The following is a 16257-nucleotide window of genomic DNA, read 5'->3' on the forward strand; positions in this document are numbered from 1 at the left end:
GAGAGTCACTGGTAGCTAGTTCCCCTCCCAGACTTGCGCTCAACTAAGAAATTTCTTCGGTACGATCATCTTCGGTTTCCTCCCTCGCGATCAATAGATACCTTGGAAGTTATTTCATCAATCCAACCTTCTTCTGTCTCTATCATTCTTAAATATTCCATTTTCCGCAACGGACTAGAATCAGCTTGCGTGTTGTACTTTCTCAGCAACCATGGGTTGCTGTTGCGGGAAATCAAACTCGAGGAAAAAGTATGAAGCGAAGGGTGAGTCTGGCCGAGACATGGCACCAACGAATGGACAAACGAATGATCACATTGACAAACAGCAACGAAATGCTTCCCCTGCGGACAATATGAGCTTCCATACGCCTTCGTCCATTATGTCAAGCCACTCAGTGATGCAACCAACTAAAGGAATAACGGTGTTTATTGCTCTGTATGATTACGATGCACGAACCAACGAAGACTTGAGCTTCAAGAAGGGCGAACGGCTTCAAGTTGTCGACAACACGGATAGCGACTGGTGGTTGGCCAAATCTCTAGCAACTCACAAGGACGGTTATATTCCGAGCAATTATGTAGCGCCTGAGCTAAGCGTGAATGCCCAAGAGTAAGTAAAAGAGCTGAAGTTTTAAGCTCAAATTATTACTTTTTAATACAGAAAGCGCTAGATCATCTGTCACTTTGCCAGATCACCGGACGTAGAGTTTAGTGAATCTTTATGGCGTTCTCAGCATTAGCTAGTCTTCCAGTGAGACGAATTAGTTGATATTTCGGGAAAGTGATGGTCTGTTTATTGTTTTGAAAATCTCTCTGAAAGAGGTGGTTTGTTTGTAATATATCGTCGCTTTGTGAGGTTAGTTGTTGTAAACCCTTTCAATGAATAATGAATTTCTTACGGTTCCTTCCTGCGCGGATTCTCGTGTGTGCGAAAATTGTTTCGTTTTCTGCACGCACATTTTTGAATTTGGCAGCTTTCCAGATGTTTGTCTGAATATATCATCAATTTTTGGAATTTTCGGTCTTGTTTTAGCGTTTCTACAACACAATCCCACTTCCGGGATGTAAACTGTCGCCAGTTCGTTTTTCCCTATTTTCTTGCTTGTTTTGTTATGATAATGAAACTGGTTTGTTTTTAAAGTCTATGGACTTAATCAGACTTTCAGCTCATGGGGAAGTTAAAATAAATGAGGGGCTTACAATGTGTATAGTTGAATGTTTGTGAGGTAGTGCAAGTTTAATTCAAAGCCATAGCAATAATTAGCAACAGATAAACCTGACCTAATTCAGCTTTCTTATCTGCATCTTCTTCATTACATTTGCATGTTTTAAAAATTATCTACTCACCAAGAATTGAACTATTAAGTTTGGCTCTATGAATGATAAGTGTAAGTAGTGTTCCAGTTGGTGAGTTAATTTTAGATGCTTAAAAGGAAATGAAGACACTGAAGTAGAACATTTGGCACATGATTAGCAGGTGACTTCTAGATATATGTGCAAACATAAAACAAATTATTTTGACTAATTATATTGCCATAACCTTTTCAACTCAATAATTATATGCTGACTGTTGTTGTGAAGAATTCTTAACAAACATATGTTTTATTCTTTGGTGAGTTTTGACTCTCAGAGATGCAGAAGTATAGTGACTTTTGGATGAATTCTGGATTGTGGAAGGTCTTGGGACTTTGAGCCTTAATTAGGTCACTGTGCTTTGTTCTTATGGAAAAACTCTGCTCTCACAGTGCCTCTCTTCACTCAGTAGTTCTACTGGATATGAGCACACTCTCAAGGAAATTTGATAATTTGCAAGGGGATAATCTGTACTGAACTTGCATCTCATTCATGAAGTGGATAGGATGCTTTTCATTTCATGCCACATTAACATGTAATGGGCTGTAAAGTTTATAAAGCTTAATCTTCTATTTTCTTAGTGAGAGTGTATGTTTGTTGTTGTTATGTTTCCTCTATTTTTTTCAACATTCTTGTTTTTCTGTAGCTGGTTCTTTGGTAAGATCAAGCGTGCTGATGCAGAGAAGAAGCTACTTTCTCCAGGAAGTCCTTCTGGTTCATTTCTTATCCGTGACTCAGAAACCATGCCTGGTAACTATTCCTTATCTATTCGAGATGGAGAGAGCGTCAGACACTATCGTATACGTAAGCTTGACAATGGGGGCTACTATATTACCACAAGAGCACCTTTCACAACTCTCGGTGAGCTAGTTGAGCACTACAGTGAGGATGCAGATGGTCTGTGTTGCAAGCTGACTCTTGCATGCAAAGCAGAGAAGCCCACCACTTCTGGCCTTTCGTATAACACCAAAGATGCTTGGGAGATTTCCCGTGAATCCTTGAGATTGAACAGAAGGTTGGGAGCAGGACAGTTTGGTGAAGTGTGGGCAGGAGTTTGGAATGGAACAACCCCAGTTGCTGTGAAAACACTCAAGACTGGTACAATGTCACCACAAGCATTCTTAACAGAAGCAGCAATAATGAAGAAATTAAGGCATGCAAATCTTATACAGGTATGTTAATATAGAAAAGGAATCTGTGATGGTATAGAAATGTAATTTTACAGTACTTCTTTTTTTCAGGACTGTATTTCCCCATTGTACTGGGTTTTTTTTACATTTTATTTACAATGCTATGAGTAATTTACTGTGAAGTAACTCTCATTTAGCATTTTACCCAGTAGGCATTATCTCCTCACTATACTTAAACATGCTCTTACAGAGTCTTACAGTATACTTAATATATTTCTGTTATTTATGTTCACAGCTTTATGCAGTTTGCACAAATGAGGAGCCGATCTACATTGTAACAGAATTAATGAAACATGGCAGCTTGTTAGAATATTTGAAGGGAGATGGTCAGTATTTGAAATTGGAAGATTTGATTGACATGGGTGCACAAGTTGCTGCTGGAATGGCTTACTTGGAAAGAATGAACTACATTCACCGAGATTTAGCTGCGAGAAACATCTTAGTTGGTGAAGGAAATGTCTGTAAAGTTGCAGATTTTGGTCTTGCTAGATTGATTGAAGATGACGAGTATAATCCTCATCAAGGGGCAAAGTTTCCAATAAAGTGGACAGCACCTGAAGCAGCACTGTACAACAAATTTACCATCAAGTCAGATGTATGGTCATTTGGAATTTTGCTGACCGAGTTGGTGACAAAAGGACGTGTACCATACCCAGGCATGACAAATGCTGAAGTGCTGGCCCAAGTAGAGCGTGGATATCGCATGCCTCAACCCAGGGATACTCCTGATGCTCTCTATGGAATTATGCTGGAATGTTGGAAGGCAAATGAATATGACAGACCAACATTTGAATATCTTCAATCACTGTTAGAGGACTACTTTGTTTCAACAGAGCCTAATTATAAAAAACTGGACCCTTAATCTCCTGGTAAGTATTAAAACTACTGTATAATTTAACCAACCTACCAACACATCTCTCCACTCTAGAATGTTAAAACATGGGTGAAAGAAACCTGTCAGGGAAATGTGAAAAATGCTGTGAGGTGGATTACAATTTTTGAAGGGTTAGCATATCATCCAGGCAAATAAGTAATTCTCATTGAAACTTCAAGCTATCAGATGGGTCACTGGATTGAACTTGATCCATCATCAAATGATACCTGTTTAATTTCTTTTTCATTCTTGCAGAAGTAAACAAGACCAGTCGTTTGTATAGAATGAAAGCAAATAAAGAAGTACCAACAGAACACTATTTTTACATATTGGTAGTTATTATCCTTTTTAGCAAAGTATATGCATTTTTTTAATACCAAGGTTCTCATTGCAGTCACAGGATGGGATGAAAAACTATTTTAGAATAGAAAAATTAAATTTTGCAATTACTATTTGCAGCCTCAGTGACTTCAAACTAACCATTTATTAACTTAATAGGGTTTATTTTTTAGAACTGTAGCAACTTGTGATTCAATTATGATACATGGCACACATATTTTCTATTTATTTCATAAACGGAGGGACTTGCATATCTTATCTGTACACATGTGTAGAGGTTTTGTTAGCATTGCATACTGGTATTGTTTGGATGCAGCAAAAGAAAACAGAAAAATTGTTTCATGTAGTGCGTTTTTTAATAATTACTCAGTGCTCACAATTTAGTATCTTCAAGAAAGCAATGAATAATCAGGGATAGAAGAACAAAACTTCATTTGTGAGGACTGAAAAAAACATACCATATGCATATTTCGCCCAAGGAAATTTGTTTTCATTGTGTAATAGATTGGGGAATGGGAGCTTCAACTATACCACACCTCCCTTGCCTCAATCTGGCCATGCTATCTTTTAGAATCACATTTTCTCTTGGTAGGAAAGACTTAGTTCAGGTCTAAATATCAACTCAACCTTCTCCTTTGGTATTTCTGAAACCAATTTTGCCAAATCTGTCAATGAGCTGGCAGAAAAGAAACTGCAACAGGAGAGTGGTGGTATTTTATCATATCATGTTAAACAGGGTTAGTTTTTATCATTTTAATTTGTCATCATTGTTCAAGCTTTTAAACTTGTGACCTGGCATGTGTGAACTGCTTAGTTACCTTGGTTTTTAACTTTATGAGTCTAGAGTTTCAAACAAGTTTTCTTTCTTTCACTTGCTAATTTTTTATTGTCATTTTAAGATTATGCATTGAACAGTTGTTTTCTCTATAGAACACTGATATAAAATGGATAACATATTTTCCTCCACAATGCAGTATGAATCACTGTAATTTCATTTTGCTATGTGAAAATTTTGTATTAAAATTAATATTTCTTTAACACATTTTCAAAGCAGGTTCTTAAGATGAAAATTTTAAAACTAATAATTCTCTCGAAGGCTTACTTGTCAATGAGTCATTTTCGTGTGTGGATCAGTTTTTATGCTTGCATTAATTAGCTTAAGTGGTTTTCTAGACGTTAAGTTATTTATCAGAAGTTATCCCTTTACAACAAATTTTCTGTCTACATTATCTGTTGAATATTGCTGTGCAAGGTTTGTTTTATTCAAAGTTTTTCCATTTTGTGTCTATCAACAGCTTATGTTGAATGTAATCAGTTACAATTTGTATTGCACAGGAGTGATTCTGTTTATCAGAACTTGCAACCATATTTTGTATAAGTCATCCAAAACTCTTCTAGTAATCAAACCTGATTACATTTTGAATTTCCAGTGGAGTCATATGGGTGAGACTTTTTGGGGAGGATTCAGATGCCTGAAGATTTTGAAACACGTTATGAAAAATTTGAAAGCTTTCTCATAAGATTTTTATACAAACGTTTCTTTATTAGTGTCCCTTCTAGAATTGGAGTGTCGGGGAAAAGGAGAATATTTAGAAAAGCCTTGTCTTTTCTCCAATTGTTTCAACTTATTTCTCTTTGATTGTTTAGCCAATTGTGTCGGTCATAGTGGGGAGAGTGCAGTATGTGTGAGTCGAAGGTCTGTAGGTGTGAACCAGGGTGAGACCAATGATTGGCAACCTCTGGTGTGAGTATCATGCTGAAGGAATGAGAGCTGGCAGGCAAATATTCATTGAAAAACTGAATTGTATATCTGCTGAGGGGTATGGTAAATAAATCCTGAAACAAAATGTTGAAAGGTGCTATGTCACAATGTTTTGCTTCCTTTTTTTCTGTCATCAAAATGGAGAAACCTTAGATTAAAACATAAGAAGATAGAAAAAATGAAGGAATAGTAAGGAAGGAATAGTAATAAATCAAGTGGGAATGACTTTGAATTGCAATGTGGAATATTGCAGAGGATTGTGACAGGAACAAAAATTTTGAAAGATGAAGGATATATGCTGTGAAATGTAAAGCGACCTAGTCCCTTGAACAGAAATGTTGAGGTTCTAGTTTGATTTCTTTTTTTTATTTTTAACATTCAGTGAATTTAAAGGTTTTTTTAATATTCACTTGTATACAGTGTAAATAATATGATAAGATTTACTTTGAATTTTTGGTACAAAAATTAAACTGTGTCATCTGGACCTTTTTTGGTTTTCTTTAGGTTTCTTTAGGGAAAATAATGTCTTTGCTTTGATGTTTCTGAATTAGTGTCTTATGATATTTTGTGAAAGGACTAACTTTGATGTTTGAGAAGCTGGATCAATGAAGTATTGAATTTTTAAATAACATCAAAAGAAGTATGAGATTTATATACTGTACTTATCACAGCAATGGACTGGAAAGTCAATTGCATATTTTGTCATGTAAGTCTGGATTATTTTGCACATAACTTAGGAATTTTTAAAATGTGAGCAGCTATGGTGTAAAAAGTGTAAACAACTAACATAGTTTTTTGTCATGATAGATGGCTATTGCCCTTAAGAGTTTTCCAGCATTTCTTAAGTTATCTCTACAACATTATACTGTTTAAGTGAAGGAGGTTGATGTTAAAGTCACATGTAGGTCATATTCCAGATGTGTAAAAACTAAACTTTGTTGTATGATACAGATCTATTTCGAACTGATAATAATTCTTTATGAACCTTAAAGAGTTTGAACATGATAAGATCTCAAAACATCTCGGTAACATGTTAGTGGGCCATTGTGATTACTGAAAGGTTTCTTTTTATGTCACTATAAAAGTCAGAAAGTGATCATTAACATCCACAAAACCATTTCTTAAAATGCAAGTAGTATTTCTAAGCACTGGGTCTATTGTGTGGTGCCAAACTTAACTTTTTTGAAATATAAAACTTTGGGATTAAATGCTGTTGTGGAGAGGTTTCCTGTTTAACAAGAGCAGAGATTAAAAGATAACTGACAGTTTTTAGCAGAAGGTGCCCACTTTGTGTCTGTTTTAAAGAGGTATTAATCTTATGAGGCATGAAAATATTGAGATAAAATAAATATTGATTCAGACAATGTTACTGTGTTACCTATTTGTTAAAAGAGGTTTTTGATATTTTTGTAAATTAATTACTTTTATAGTGTGACAAGAACCTAGAGTTTTATTGTATCATTACTATATTCAAAGAAATACATCTTACAGTGAAAATCCCTTCTCTTGTAATTATTATAAGACACCTTTTTAGTGAATAAAATTTTGTAAAATGTAAGTGTGCCTGATCAGTCTTATGACATTTCTACCTGAAGGGTTGTGATATAACATAGTTGGTAATGTAGGGTCAACCCTCTCATGTAGCCTCAGCAATCAGAATACAAGTTGATTAAATTATGAATGATAGTTAAGAGTGACATCTTGTTTTCCCTCAGCCATCAAAGGTTAATAATGCGCAATGGGAACATTGCAAAGAGAGACAACTTACATTTCATTTTGTATGGTCATGGTGTTGTGATGATTTTCTCAAAGCCTGAATGGATTATCATTCAATGTTATTACTTCAACATCAAACAACACAAAAAATTTATACCAGTGCTTAAATTAACACCATTTATTAAATCAGTTTTACAAGCTTTTGATTGGCCATGTGTTGTTTCTGTCTAGGAAATGAACCTTCAAATTTGAAAAACCGTGATAGATATTGGAATGTTTTTGGTTTATTGGGCAACCAATTATGTGAAACAACTCACGGTTCACTTGTTAGGGTTTTCCCTGGGAACATACCAGGTGTATGAAGCGACGCTCTAAGTGTATTTTGGGATATACATTAATAAACAAAGGAAATGGCCGCCGCGGTAGACGGAGAAAGCTTGATGGAAGTCCTCAATTACAAGGACTCATTCCACGCTTGCCATGTTCTGGAGATGCTAAAGAAATTGTATATAAAAAGGGAACTCTGTGACGTAGTTTTGATCGTCGATGAACAAGAAATCAGAGCTCACCGTGTGATTTTAGCCGCGAATAGTGCGTACTTTTATTCAATGTTTACCACGGACATGTGTGAGAGCGTTCAAGAGAGGATTTCCCTCAAAGGAATAGACTACGAAGCACTAGATCTTATTGTCAACTTTTGCTACACATCGACCATAACAATCACGGAGAAAAACGTGCAAAATCTTCTATCGGTGTCGAATTTACTGCAGTTCAGTACAATCATCGAATCGTGTTGTGGATTTTTGAAGAATCAATTACATCCCACTAATTGTCTTGGGATCGGAGATTTTGCGGACCATCACGGCTTTTATAAACTCAAAAATGCCGCTCAGTCCTACGCAGAAAAACATTTCCTCGAGGTCATCAAGTCTGAGGAATTTCTCAACGCCACCAGCGAGCAGATATCAACCATGTCGAAGAGTGATTTCCTTGATGTAGCAAGTGAAAAAGAAGTATTCGATGCTGTTATACAATGGATTCGTTACGATGAACCCAGACGGAAGCAACACCTACCACAATTTCTTAAAGACATTAGACTCCCGTTACTACCACCGAAAATATTAGGTAAGAATATCATACAAAGATATATCAACTAAATTACGAGATAATTTAATATACACATTTAACCCAAAATGCAAATAATATTTCCGTATGAAATATTTTCTTTTTTATATTGAAAAATTGTTAATATTTTATTATTTTCGTTTTTATTATATTTTTACTTCAGTCAGGATGTTCCAGATTTATTTCAAGTCATGTTGTTTATTTGCTTAAGGAAAGAAAAATTCTCGTGATATTCTCGTGTTAGAAATTCTCGTTTTCGAATGTCCTGCTGATATGGAAGTTCTATTTCACAAGTCACGCAAGTAGGTTATCGTTTCACTTTCATCGAAAAAAGAACTGTTTAATTTCTGTAGCTGTTCTAAATTCCTTTTGAGACTTTTAAACGTGTCCACCTTAAAAATCTATTTCCGTGATTTTTTATAATGAGAGTCAATTTTGATATCAAGGAAATGAAATTAAAACTGAACAGAACGAAACGAGGAAATTACTGAAATGAAACTTTTCAGTTTTATATCACCAAAATTGCTTTTAGCGGATAGAATCGACATTTTTTAATATTTTGACTAGTTTGAGTCTGCAGTATGGCTTAAACGAAAAATGTTATTATTCTTTGTGATAGATTTTATTACTGATTCTGCTTAAATTTTTCATTGAAAATGTTTACTGCATTTCCTTTTTATTCCTTTTGTAAATTTGAAATCATGTTTATTCTTCTTCTGTAGTCTTATGTTACTAAATAAACCAAAGCTAAATGTTATTATCATAATTATGATTATAATAATGGTAATTAATTTTTATGCAATCAAGTATTAATATTATTATTATGATTACACGTGATGCAACACTATCCTCTTCCTTCCATTAAAGGCAATTTTTTATTTTCAGTTGACTGTATTGAAAGTGAGAAACTGGTGGAATGCAATGACTCCTGTATGAGGTTAATCAGTGAGGCAAAAAACTATCACCTGCTTCCTGAGAGGCGTGACCAGATTTCATTTGTGACAGAGGCAAGGCGCAAGGCTGGGAGCACAATGATATACATTGTTGGGGGAGAAATACACAATAGAGTATTCAACAGTGTTAGACGGTTTAACTTTGAGACTAACACATGGGATGAGGTTGCACCCATGAACAAGCATAGGGATGGAGTAGGTGTCGCTGTATACAGTGGACATATTTATGCTGCAGGAGGTTAGCAAGTTAGCTTTTTGTAGACATGAAAGTTCTAGTTTCAGCTGTAGTTGCAGTACACATGCAAACAAACTACCCAGTTGGCATCTTATCAGACATGTGGATGACCATGAACTCTAAGGATTTAACATGACCCCATTGTTATAGATTTGCACTACAATCTTTATTTCAACACCACAATCTTTATTTTTAGACCCACTATTTTCAAACTTTATAAAGTTAAAGCAACTTTTAGAAATAAATAATGTACAATATTAACAAGTAGAAAGTTGTAGTAGTACTATGTTAACTTAATTCAAAACTCCTTGATAATCTTACATTTGGCTGTTAAACTTATTAATTTGATAGTTATTATAAATAAGATGTCTTGAATAATTTCATTTCCTGTTTAGGATGTGATGGTGATGTTGCTCTCAGCTCTGTGGAATGTTACCATCCTGCAACAGATAAATGGACATATGTTCAGCCTATGGCATGTGGAAGACACGCCTTTGGTTTGGTAGAATTAGATGGTTGGTTGTATGCATCTGGAGGAAGTGACTTTTCCCGTTCTGAATACAACAGTTTGGAGCGATATGACCCAGTCAGGTTGATGTTAATTTGATTGTTTTTGAAAAGAAATTATTAGTCACCAATTAGATTACTATGATATATCCATTGCACAGTGTTAAATACAGTTTTTATACAGATATCTTAACCTGGAAAAAGAGGAAAAATAAATAAATGAGCACTATCCCTAATAAAATGTGTGGTTAAGCAGCAAGGTTTTGAAGCCTAACTTCTTGGACACCCTTTGTGAATTTTTCATAGATTCATCAGTATCAACCCAATATTTTCAATAATTAGCAGAGACTAAATTTGATGAGCTTACCCCCCCCCCCCCACCACCTTTAAACTTCCTACAAGTGAAAATCTGTCTTGTTTCTTTCTCCAGAGATGTTTGGACTCACATGAAGCCCATGAGCACAATGAGAGAGGGTGTTGCCATGGTAACTCTAGATGGCACTATCTATGCAATTGGAGGTGATAATGGTGTGTCAATCTTAAACACAGTTGAGAGGTATGATCCACGCCTGGATCGCTGGAGTGCTTGTGTTGCTATGAGCTATCGACGGAGGTATTTTGGTGCTGCAGTATTAAAGAACAAAATATTTGTGGTTGGTGGTAGTGATTATGATGAGGATCACAATTCTGTTGAATGTTTTGATCCACGGATGAACAGATGGTTATCTTTACCCCCCATGCTGACGCGACGAGAGAGTCCAGGAGTGGTGGCAGTTGATGACAGACTATATGCCATAGGTGGTGCTTGCTTAAATGTTGAAACAGAAAAGATTGATTGCTATGATCCCTTGAGTAACAAGTGGGAGGAATTTTCCTCATTACCTCTTGCCATAGAAGGGATGGGTGTGGCTGTTATATAAAGCAATCAGAGCATCAAGCATCAATATGTCTGAAGTGAACCTTTGTCATTTTATTTAGCAGCAAGTACTGGTAGTTTTACCTTTTGACCCTCATGAGCTAGGTAGTAATTCTCCTCTCTGGCTGCACTCAATAGAAATTCCAGGAAAAGATCATATGGCTGGTGAGTCAGGCCATTAGATATGTCAGTTCCATGTAAATTAATAAGAGACATGTAGGGAAGTCTGTTTTTTGGGAATTTTGCATGAAGAATAAACTTGTGTTGATTCTCTGATATTTTTAAGTTTAAAATTGTTTAGGTAATCTTGTTTGGCAATCACTGTATTAAAGTTGTAGGAGAAAGTTATATGCTTATCATTTCTGGGGGTTCAAGATTTAATGAAAAAAAAAAAAGATACTTGTGGTATAAAAATTATGCAAAATTTACCCAGGATATGGGTTTCTCCTTTGCTAGATTGAGTCTTAATAGTATTTAAACAGAAATATTAAACAGCTTTGCCTAGAATTATGCATGTAAAATGAAGAAAGAAAACTTGCCACATCTTAATAACTTTATCACATGAATTTGGTCCATTAACCTGGTTATGCACAGATAGTATAAGGTTTTAATGGCCTTATTAACAGTAATTAATTCACTGTGTAAATATTGTTACAAGAGAAAATCAATTTAAAAACTAGCACAAAATCAACATTTTTTATGTGAAAATTAGGTGTTTCATTTGTTATTTACATAACATTTTGTCAGTTACTAAATTATAAGAGTGTGAAAAAAAAAAGATTAAGAAATATGATTATATATATATATATATGTACATACGATAATTATTTAACTCTAGTCATTCAGAAAAGAAGAGGAACATCATCAAACCGTAAAAGAAACAGAGCAGAATACTACTTCACATTTCAATAAAATTTTTTATCATAGTTAGAGCAATAACAAAAATGTTTTAGATGCCAAGAATTTATAAGTTATTTGTATAGTTTGACTAGTATAAAATAGCATGTTAATGTGTATGTCCCAAATATATTTTAATAACTTATTATAGTGGCGAAGGGCAATAATAAAGTATGGTGTTTTGTCTTAAAAGAAAGTTCCTTGAAACGTGACCTGTGACATGAAGATTAAAATGTTTTGGCCATTTACTCTCAGTTTTCATCTAACTATAAGGTTTACTGGTTATACATCACCTATCACAGCTTAATGCTGCACTTTTGTTGGTTTGTTTCCAACAGATTCAGCTGGGGCATTTAGATTCTTTGGTTTTGAAGGGTTGTTCCATGATGTTCACTGATGGATGGAACATCATCTGACAAGAAACCCAACAAAAACTCACCAAAATGGAGGAAAGAAATGCAATAAGCACACACACACAAGACAAACAAACAAACATGCAAAACAACACAAAAAAGCAAACCAAAACAACAGGGATTGTCACACTTTTTAATGTGATATCCTCAAAGATGCTACCACACTACTACCTAAAATGTGAAAAGTGGAAAGAAAGAAAAATGTCATTTAACACTGGAACTCTCAGTATAAATATTGTTTTATTAAGAACATCAGTATAAATTTTTGGCATACATTCAAGTAAAAAGGGAAAACAATTTTGGAGTATTCAGGCTTATAAATGTAATAACTTAAAATGTTCCAACTACCACTATAATTGACTGTTGATGCAGATTAGCTCAGTATAATTTAGTTTTACATGAAGAGCGTGGTGAAACTGCTGGTGGAAATTTTCACAATTCCCTGTGCTCTTAACATGAAAGTCTAATATTCCTAATTTTTTAAATCAATTTTCTGTTTGTCTCCTCATATATCAAAGTCTGTGTTACTTTGTATTCTTTCTCCTCTTTTTGTGATGCCTTCCAGCTGCGGCATTACTTTCACCTTGAACACACAATAGCATACATTAGTTATGCCTGTTTTGCTATACACTTCTTAATTTTTTTCCAGCATAGAGAATTAAGAACTACATCAGTACTGTTACCTGACTTAAAATATCAATTTGCAAGCAAGTCCTCTGATATTTAAAAGGTCTCTCCATTTCTTTGTTGCAAAATGTTCAAATTTTATCAGGAGATTTTTCTAGCCTTCCCAAACACACCTCTGTCTATAAAGCATATGCCAAAATCAAGAAAAATTTCAAAATTGAATTCTAACAATCTCTTTAACTAGTGTTATATCAAGATAACACCATTGATGATGATGATACAGTGAGAAGTTTGTTGTGACTCACAGGCACGAAATGAAAATTTTCATCATCAAAGCACAATCCTTGCTCTGATACTTGTAAACAATTTCTTAATGACAGAAATAGGTAACTGCTTTTACAACCAGAAAATAACAATCTTTAAAATAGTTTTACATGATTTAACTAACCATTCACTTGAGAAGGAGATGACGTTGACAACTGAGGAACTCTATGTGTCCACATAGCACCACACTGTTTGTTTGGACACGTCTTCTGAGCTCTGTTGGGTTTAATCAAACAACACAAGGATTTTTTACCAGCAGATTAAGGGTTCCTCAAAAGACCTAAATCTACTAAGCTAGATCAGCATCTGAGATCCTACCTTACAATTCTTTATTTCTCTGTCAAAATTGTTATCTCCTTAAACACAAAGTTCAGCTGGCTCTTCATCCTGACAATAATTCTTCCCATGTGAACATTCCAATCTTTTTTTTTGAAGGATGCAACTATACCCTTTCGTTTCCAAGATTCAAAATTGACTATTCTTACTCTGCTTTACATTTTGTACAATTAGTTGCCAGAATTTAGAGTTTAATCAAGTTATGTTCCCAAGTTCATGTTTTTCCTCATTTTCATTGCCTATACTGTACTGATATTTTAGAGCAGAATTACTTCTTCATCATGTGTGAGAGTGAAATGGTTAAAATGTTTATTTCATGATGTGTCACTTTTAAACTTCAAGGGTTACATAAATGTCTAATCAAAGTACTCAAATACATCAGTCTGAACACACTACCTAAGCTGGCTCTATTCAAAGTGATCACTAAATCTCACTACATTTGATCCAAAGTGCACCACACCTCACATTTGTAATCTGTATTTTTTTTAAAATGTACATTAATTACCTTCCATTAAAGAAGCGAGCTGCACAATGATTATGAAGCTTGCCATCACACTGAGTGCAACACTGTCCCTGACATAAAATTAAACAGTTGCACTTCAAAAGTGGTTTGTCAACAGATAAAAGAGATAAACCCTTGCAAAATCTAACAACTATCCACCAAAAACCATATGAGTAGAGGCACTAACCCTTACAGCTATGTCATGACAAATCATACAGTCCACTATTTCATCTTCATAAACTCGCTTTAGATATGGACGTAGTTCCAACATTGCTCTTGGTCCTAGAGAGTATGACCCTGAAAACTGAAATGAAAAAAACCAGTTCCATGGATTGAATACTGTTCATATATATTCTGTTGTGATGTCAGAGTTAGTTCCTGTCACTAGCAACTGTTTCTTTTTTTTCAACAACTACATCTACCTTTGACTGAAGAATCATATGGCTTGGTCAAATGTGAAAGCCATCAAGTAACCTTTGAATCCAGTACCAAGATCTACTGACAATTCTACAAACTAATGATCATCAATTCCTCTCTACAGCATCCCTTAGAATATTTATAGTCCTTGATTTATAATTTTATTTATTATCATCACCTATCTGCCACTCTTAAAATTCTTAGGAGAAACTATTTCCTTATAACTTTGGAAAATCAGAGAGTTGATTAAATTTAAGTCTCAACATTGTTAATAAGTATGGACTGACCTCTGACATCCATTTATCTTTAATAAGTCTTTCAACCAGGTTCTCAGCATGAGTCATACTCATCTTTATTTTGATGGTTTTCTCCAACTCATGTGCAGCATTGAGTATTTCCACAGATGATGCCAACCCACCTGGAGAGGCAACTATCAGGTCCATCTGCACAGACATACAAACACAAGCTTTGAACCCAAGTGTTTTTCCATAATTCAAGCATTACTTATTCATGAAGCAGCTTTGAAGGGAAAACATTCATATCATTGAAGTCATCTCATATTCATCTGTTTGGTTCTTGAAGGTTATGACAATTTTCATATCTGAACCAAATTCAATTTGTTCATCTGCATAGAATTAGGAAAAGTTAATTTCAATATGCTCTTATATTGTGGTAAATGAATTCTACATGTATTCTTACAGCTTTCTTGAAGAATGCAATATCACTTGGAGAAAAATCTGTGGCCAGTTTTGAAGCCTCGTCCTCTGTAGTATTGACCTTGGGAGGAAGGAACAGATAGTTCCAACAATTATTTCCCTGAAAGCATGCAGTTTTTCCTTCTTACATACCTTGTTTAAACACAACACCGTCATATTAGAACTTTCATTAAAAAACTTATTTCCTATATTCAGAATTGGTGTAGCAAAATAAAATAAAAATATCGCATTCCTTTATTGATTACTGCAAGATACAAAACAAAACAAAACAAATAGCATGCCACAATCCCATTGACCTGAAGCATTTTAGTCTCCATTTAAATTGGCTGTTAGTTTGCAGCTCCAGTCTGATTGGTGCAAGATACACAAAAAAGAAAATAAACAAAAACAACAAAAACAAAAACAAAAACAATGTGATTGGTCCCTGCAATTTAAAATTTGTGATCTGTGTATTGCAAGACACTAAAAATTATTTTTAGCAAAAAAAAAAAAAAAAAAAAAACCAAATCAGGGTGCTTTAGTGGGTAAAAAAAAGTTGCAGAGGCCTGTCGTGTTGAATCAAAGATCATAAATAAAAAAGTTTCCAACACAACAACAATCACCAACACATTACCAAACCGAAATGGACGGCTCCATCTTCTTCCGAAACTCCTCGTCTGATCTCCATAAAGAAAGGTTTCAAATTTTTGTTAACAGTTGCTAAGAATGCTTCAAAATCTTCCGGAAGGCTTTCATCTGAAATCGTTTTAAAACGCTTGATGAGGTTATTTCTAACGTATGATAAATTTCGACCAGTATTCGTGCAGATTTTCTAAAACTAAAATAAGGTAGGAAAAGCAACTGAGACCTTTTTCTTACCTCCAAAGGCGCTGTAAGATTTCTGGTAAAGAGTCTTAGTCTCCTTCTCAGAAAGAAACTGTTTAGACATCAGGCTTTTCAAGAAAAGTCGATGGGAATCCCTCATCGTGATTCGATTGAACGAACTGCGCAAGAGAGCAAGAGGTTGTTAATTTCACTAAGACGGAAGTCAGATAAAGGCGGGAAATTCAAACAGGT

The 16257-nt window shown here is 34.8% G+C and overlaps 3 protein-coding genes across 5 annotated transcripts; 2 read left to right on the forward strand and 1 right to left on the reverse strand.

Annotated features, from left to right (window-relative positions):
* Positions 1-21: 21 nt before the first annotated feature.
* Positions 22-7075, forward strand: LOC149035992 (tyrosine-protein kinase STK-like). Its single transcript, XM_089190266.1, has 4 exons — positions 22-609; positions 1999-2524; positions 2778-3411; positions 3672-7075. The coding sequence occupies exons 1-3, from the start codon at positions 212-214 to the stop codon at positions 3402-3404; spliced, it is 1551 nt and encodes a 516-aa protein (XP_089046392.1). The 5' UTR covers positions 22-211; the 3' UTR covers positions 3405-3411; positions 3672-7075.
* A 464-nt stretch (positions 7076-7539) lies between these two features.
* LOC149035993 (kelch-like protein diablo) lies at positions 7540-12062 on the forward strand. Its single transcript, XM_089190265.1, has 4 exons — positions 7540-8358; positions 9244-9549; positions 9942-10137; positions 10484-12062. The coding sequence occupies exons 1-4, from the start codon at positions 7644-7646 to the stop codon at positions 10971-10973; spliced, it is 1707 nt and encodes a 568-aa protein (XP_089046391.1). The 5' UTR covers positions 7540-7643; the 3' UTR covers positions 10974-12062.
* On the reverse strand, positions 9694-16257 carry LOC149035994 (non-structural maintenance of chromosomes element 1 homolog). 3 transcript variants are annotated; one of them, XR_016181890.1, is made up of 11 exons: positions 16060-16257; positions 15815-15936; positions 15185-15262; positions 14773-14928; positions 14256-14372; positions 14072-14139; positions 13355-13446; positions 12808-12862; positions 12410-12450; positions 10500-12278; positions 9694-9986 (listed from the first exon to the last, which is right to left on the reverse strand). XR_016181890.1 is itself a non-coding variant. In XM_089190275.1 (9 exons), exons 1-9 carry the CDS (start codon positions 16163-16165, stop codon positions 12447-12449), a joined length of 798 nt encoding a protein of 265 aa, XP_089046401.1. In that variant the 5' UTR covers positions 16166-16257; the 3' UTR covers positions 12397-12446. The 3 variants fall into 3 exon arrangements, 2 of the variants coding, with proteins under 2 accessions (XP_089046401.1, XP_089046400.1); XM_089190275.1 differs by lacking the exons at positions 9694-9986; positions 10500-12278 and having other exon boundaries at positions 12397-12450; XM_089190274.1 differs by lacking the exons at positions 9694-9986; positions 10500-12278; positions 12410-12450 and having other exon boundaries at positions 12501-12862.

This window comes from Pocillopora damicornis, chromosome 12 (assembly GCF_964200805.1).
Source record: "Pocillopora damicornis chromosome 12, jaPocDami1.2, whole genome shotgun sequence".
NCBI lineage: Eukaryota > Metazoa > Cnidaria > Anthozoa > Scleractinia > Pocilloporidae > Pocillopora > Pocillopora damicornis.

Coding starts and splice junctions, on each gene's coding strand:
- LOC149035992 (XM_089190266.1), top strand. CDS start 212: ATGGGTTGCTGTTGCGGGAAATCAAACTCGAGGAAAAAGTATGAAGCG. Junction 610..1,998: donor CTAAGCGTGAATGCCCAAGA/GTAAGTAAAAGA, acceptor GTTTTTCTGTAG/CTGGTTCTTTGGTAAGATCA. Junction 2,525..2,777: donor GGCATGCAAATCTTATACAG/GTATGTTAATAT, acceptor TTATGTTCACAG/CTTTATGCAGTTTGCACAAA.
- LOC149035993 (XM_089190265.1), top strand. CDS start 7,644: ATGGCCGCCGCGGTAGACGGAGAAAGCTTGATGGAAGTCCTCAATTAC. Junction 9,550..9,941: donor ACATATTTATGCTGCAGGAG/GTTAGCAAGTTA, acceptor TTTCCTGTTTAG/GATGTGATGGTGATGTTGCT. Junction 10,138..10,483: donor GAGCGATATGACCCAGTCAG/GTTGATGTTAAT, acceptor TTCTTTCTCCAG/AGATGTTTGGACTCACATGA.
- LOC149035994 (XM_089190275.1), bottom strand. CDS start 16,165: ATGAGGGATTCCCATCGACTTTTCTTGAAAAGCCTGATGTCTAAACAG. Junction 14,373..14,772: donor AAGATAAATGGATGTCAGAG/GTCAGTCCATAC, acceptor TTTTCATTTCAG/TTTTCAGGGTCATACTCTCT. Junction 12,863..13,354: donor ATCTCCTTCTCAAGTGAATG/GTTAGTTAAATC, acceptor TGTGTGTTCAAG/GTGAAAGTAATGCCGCAGCT.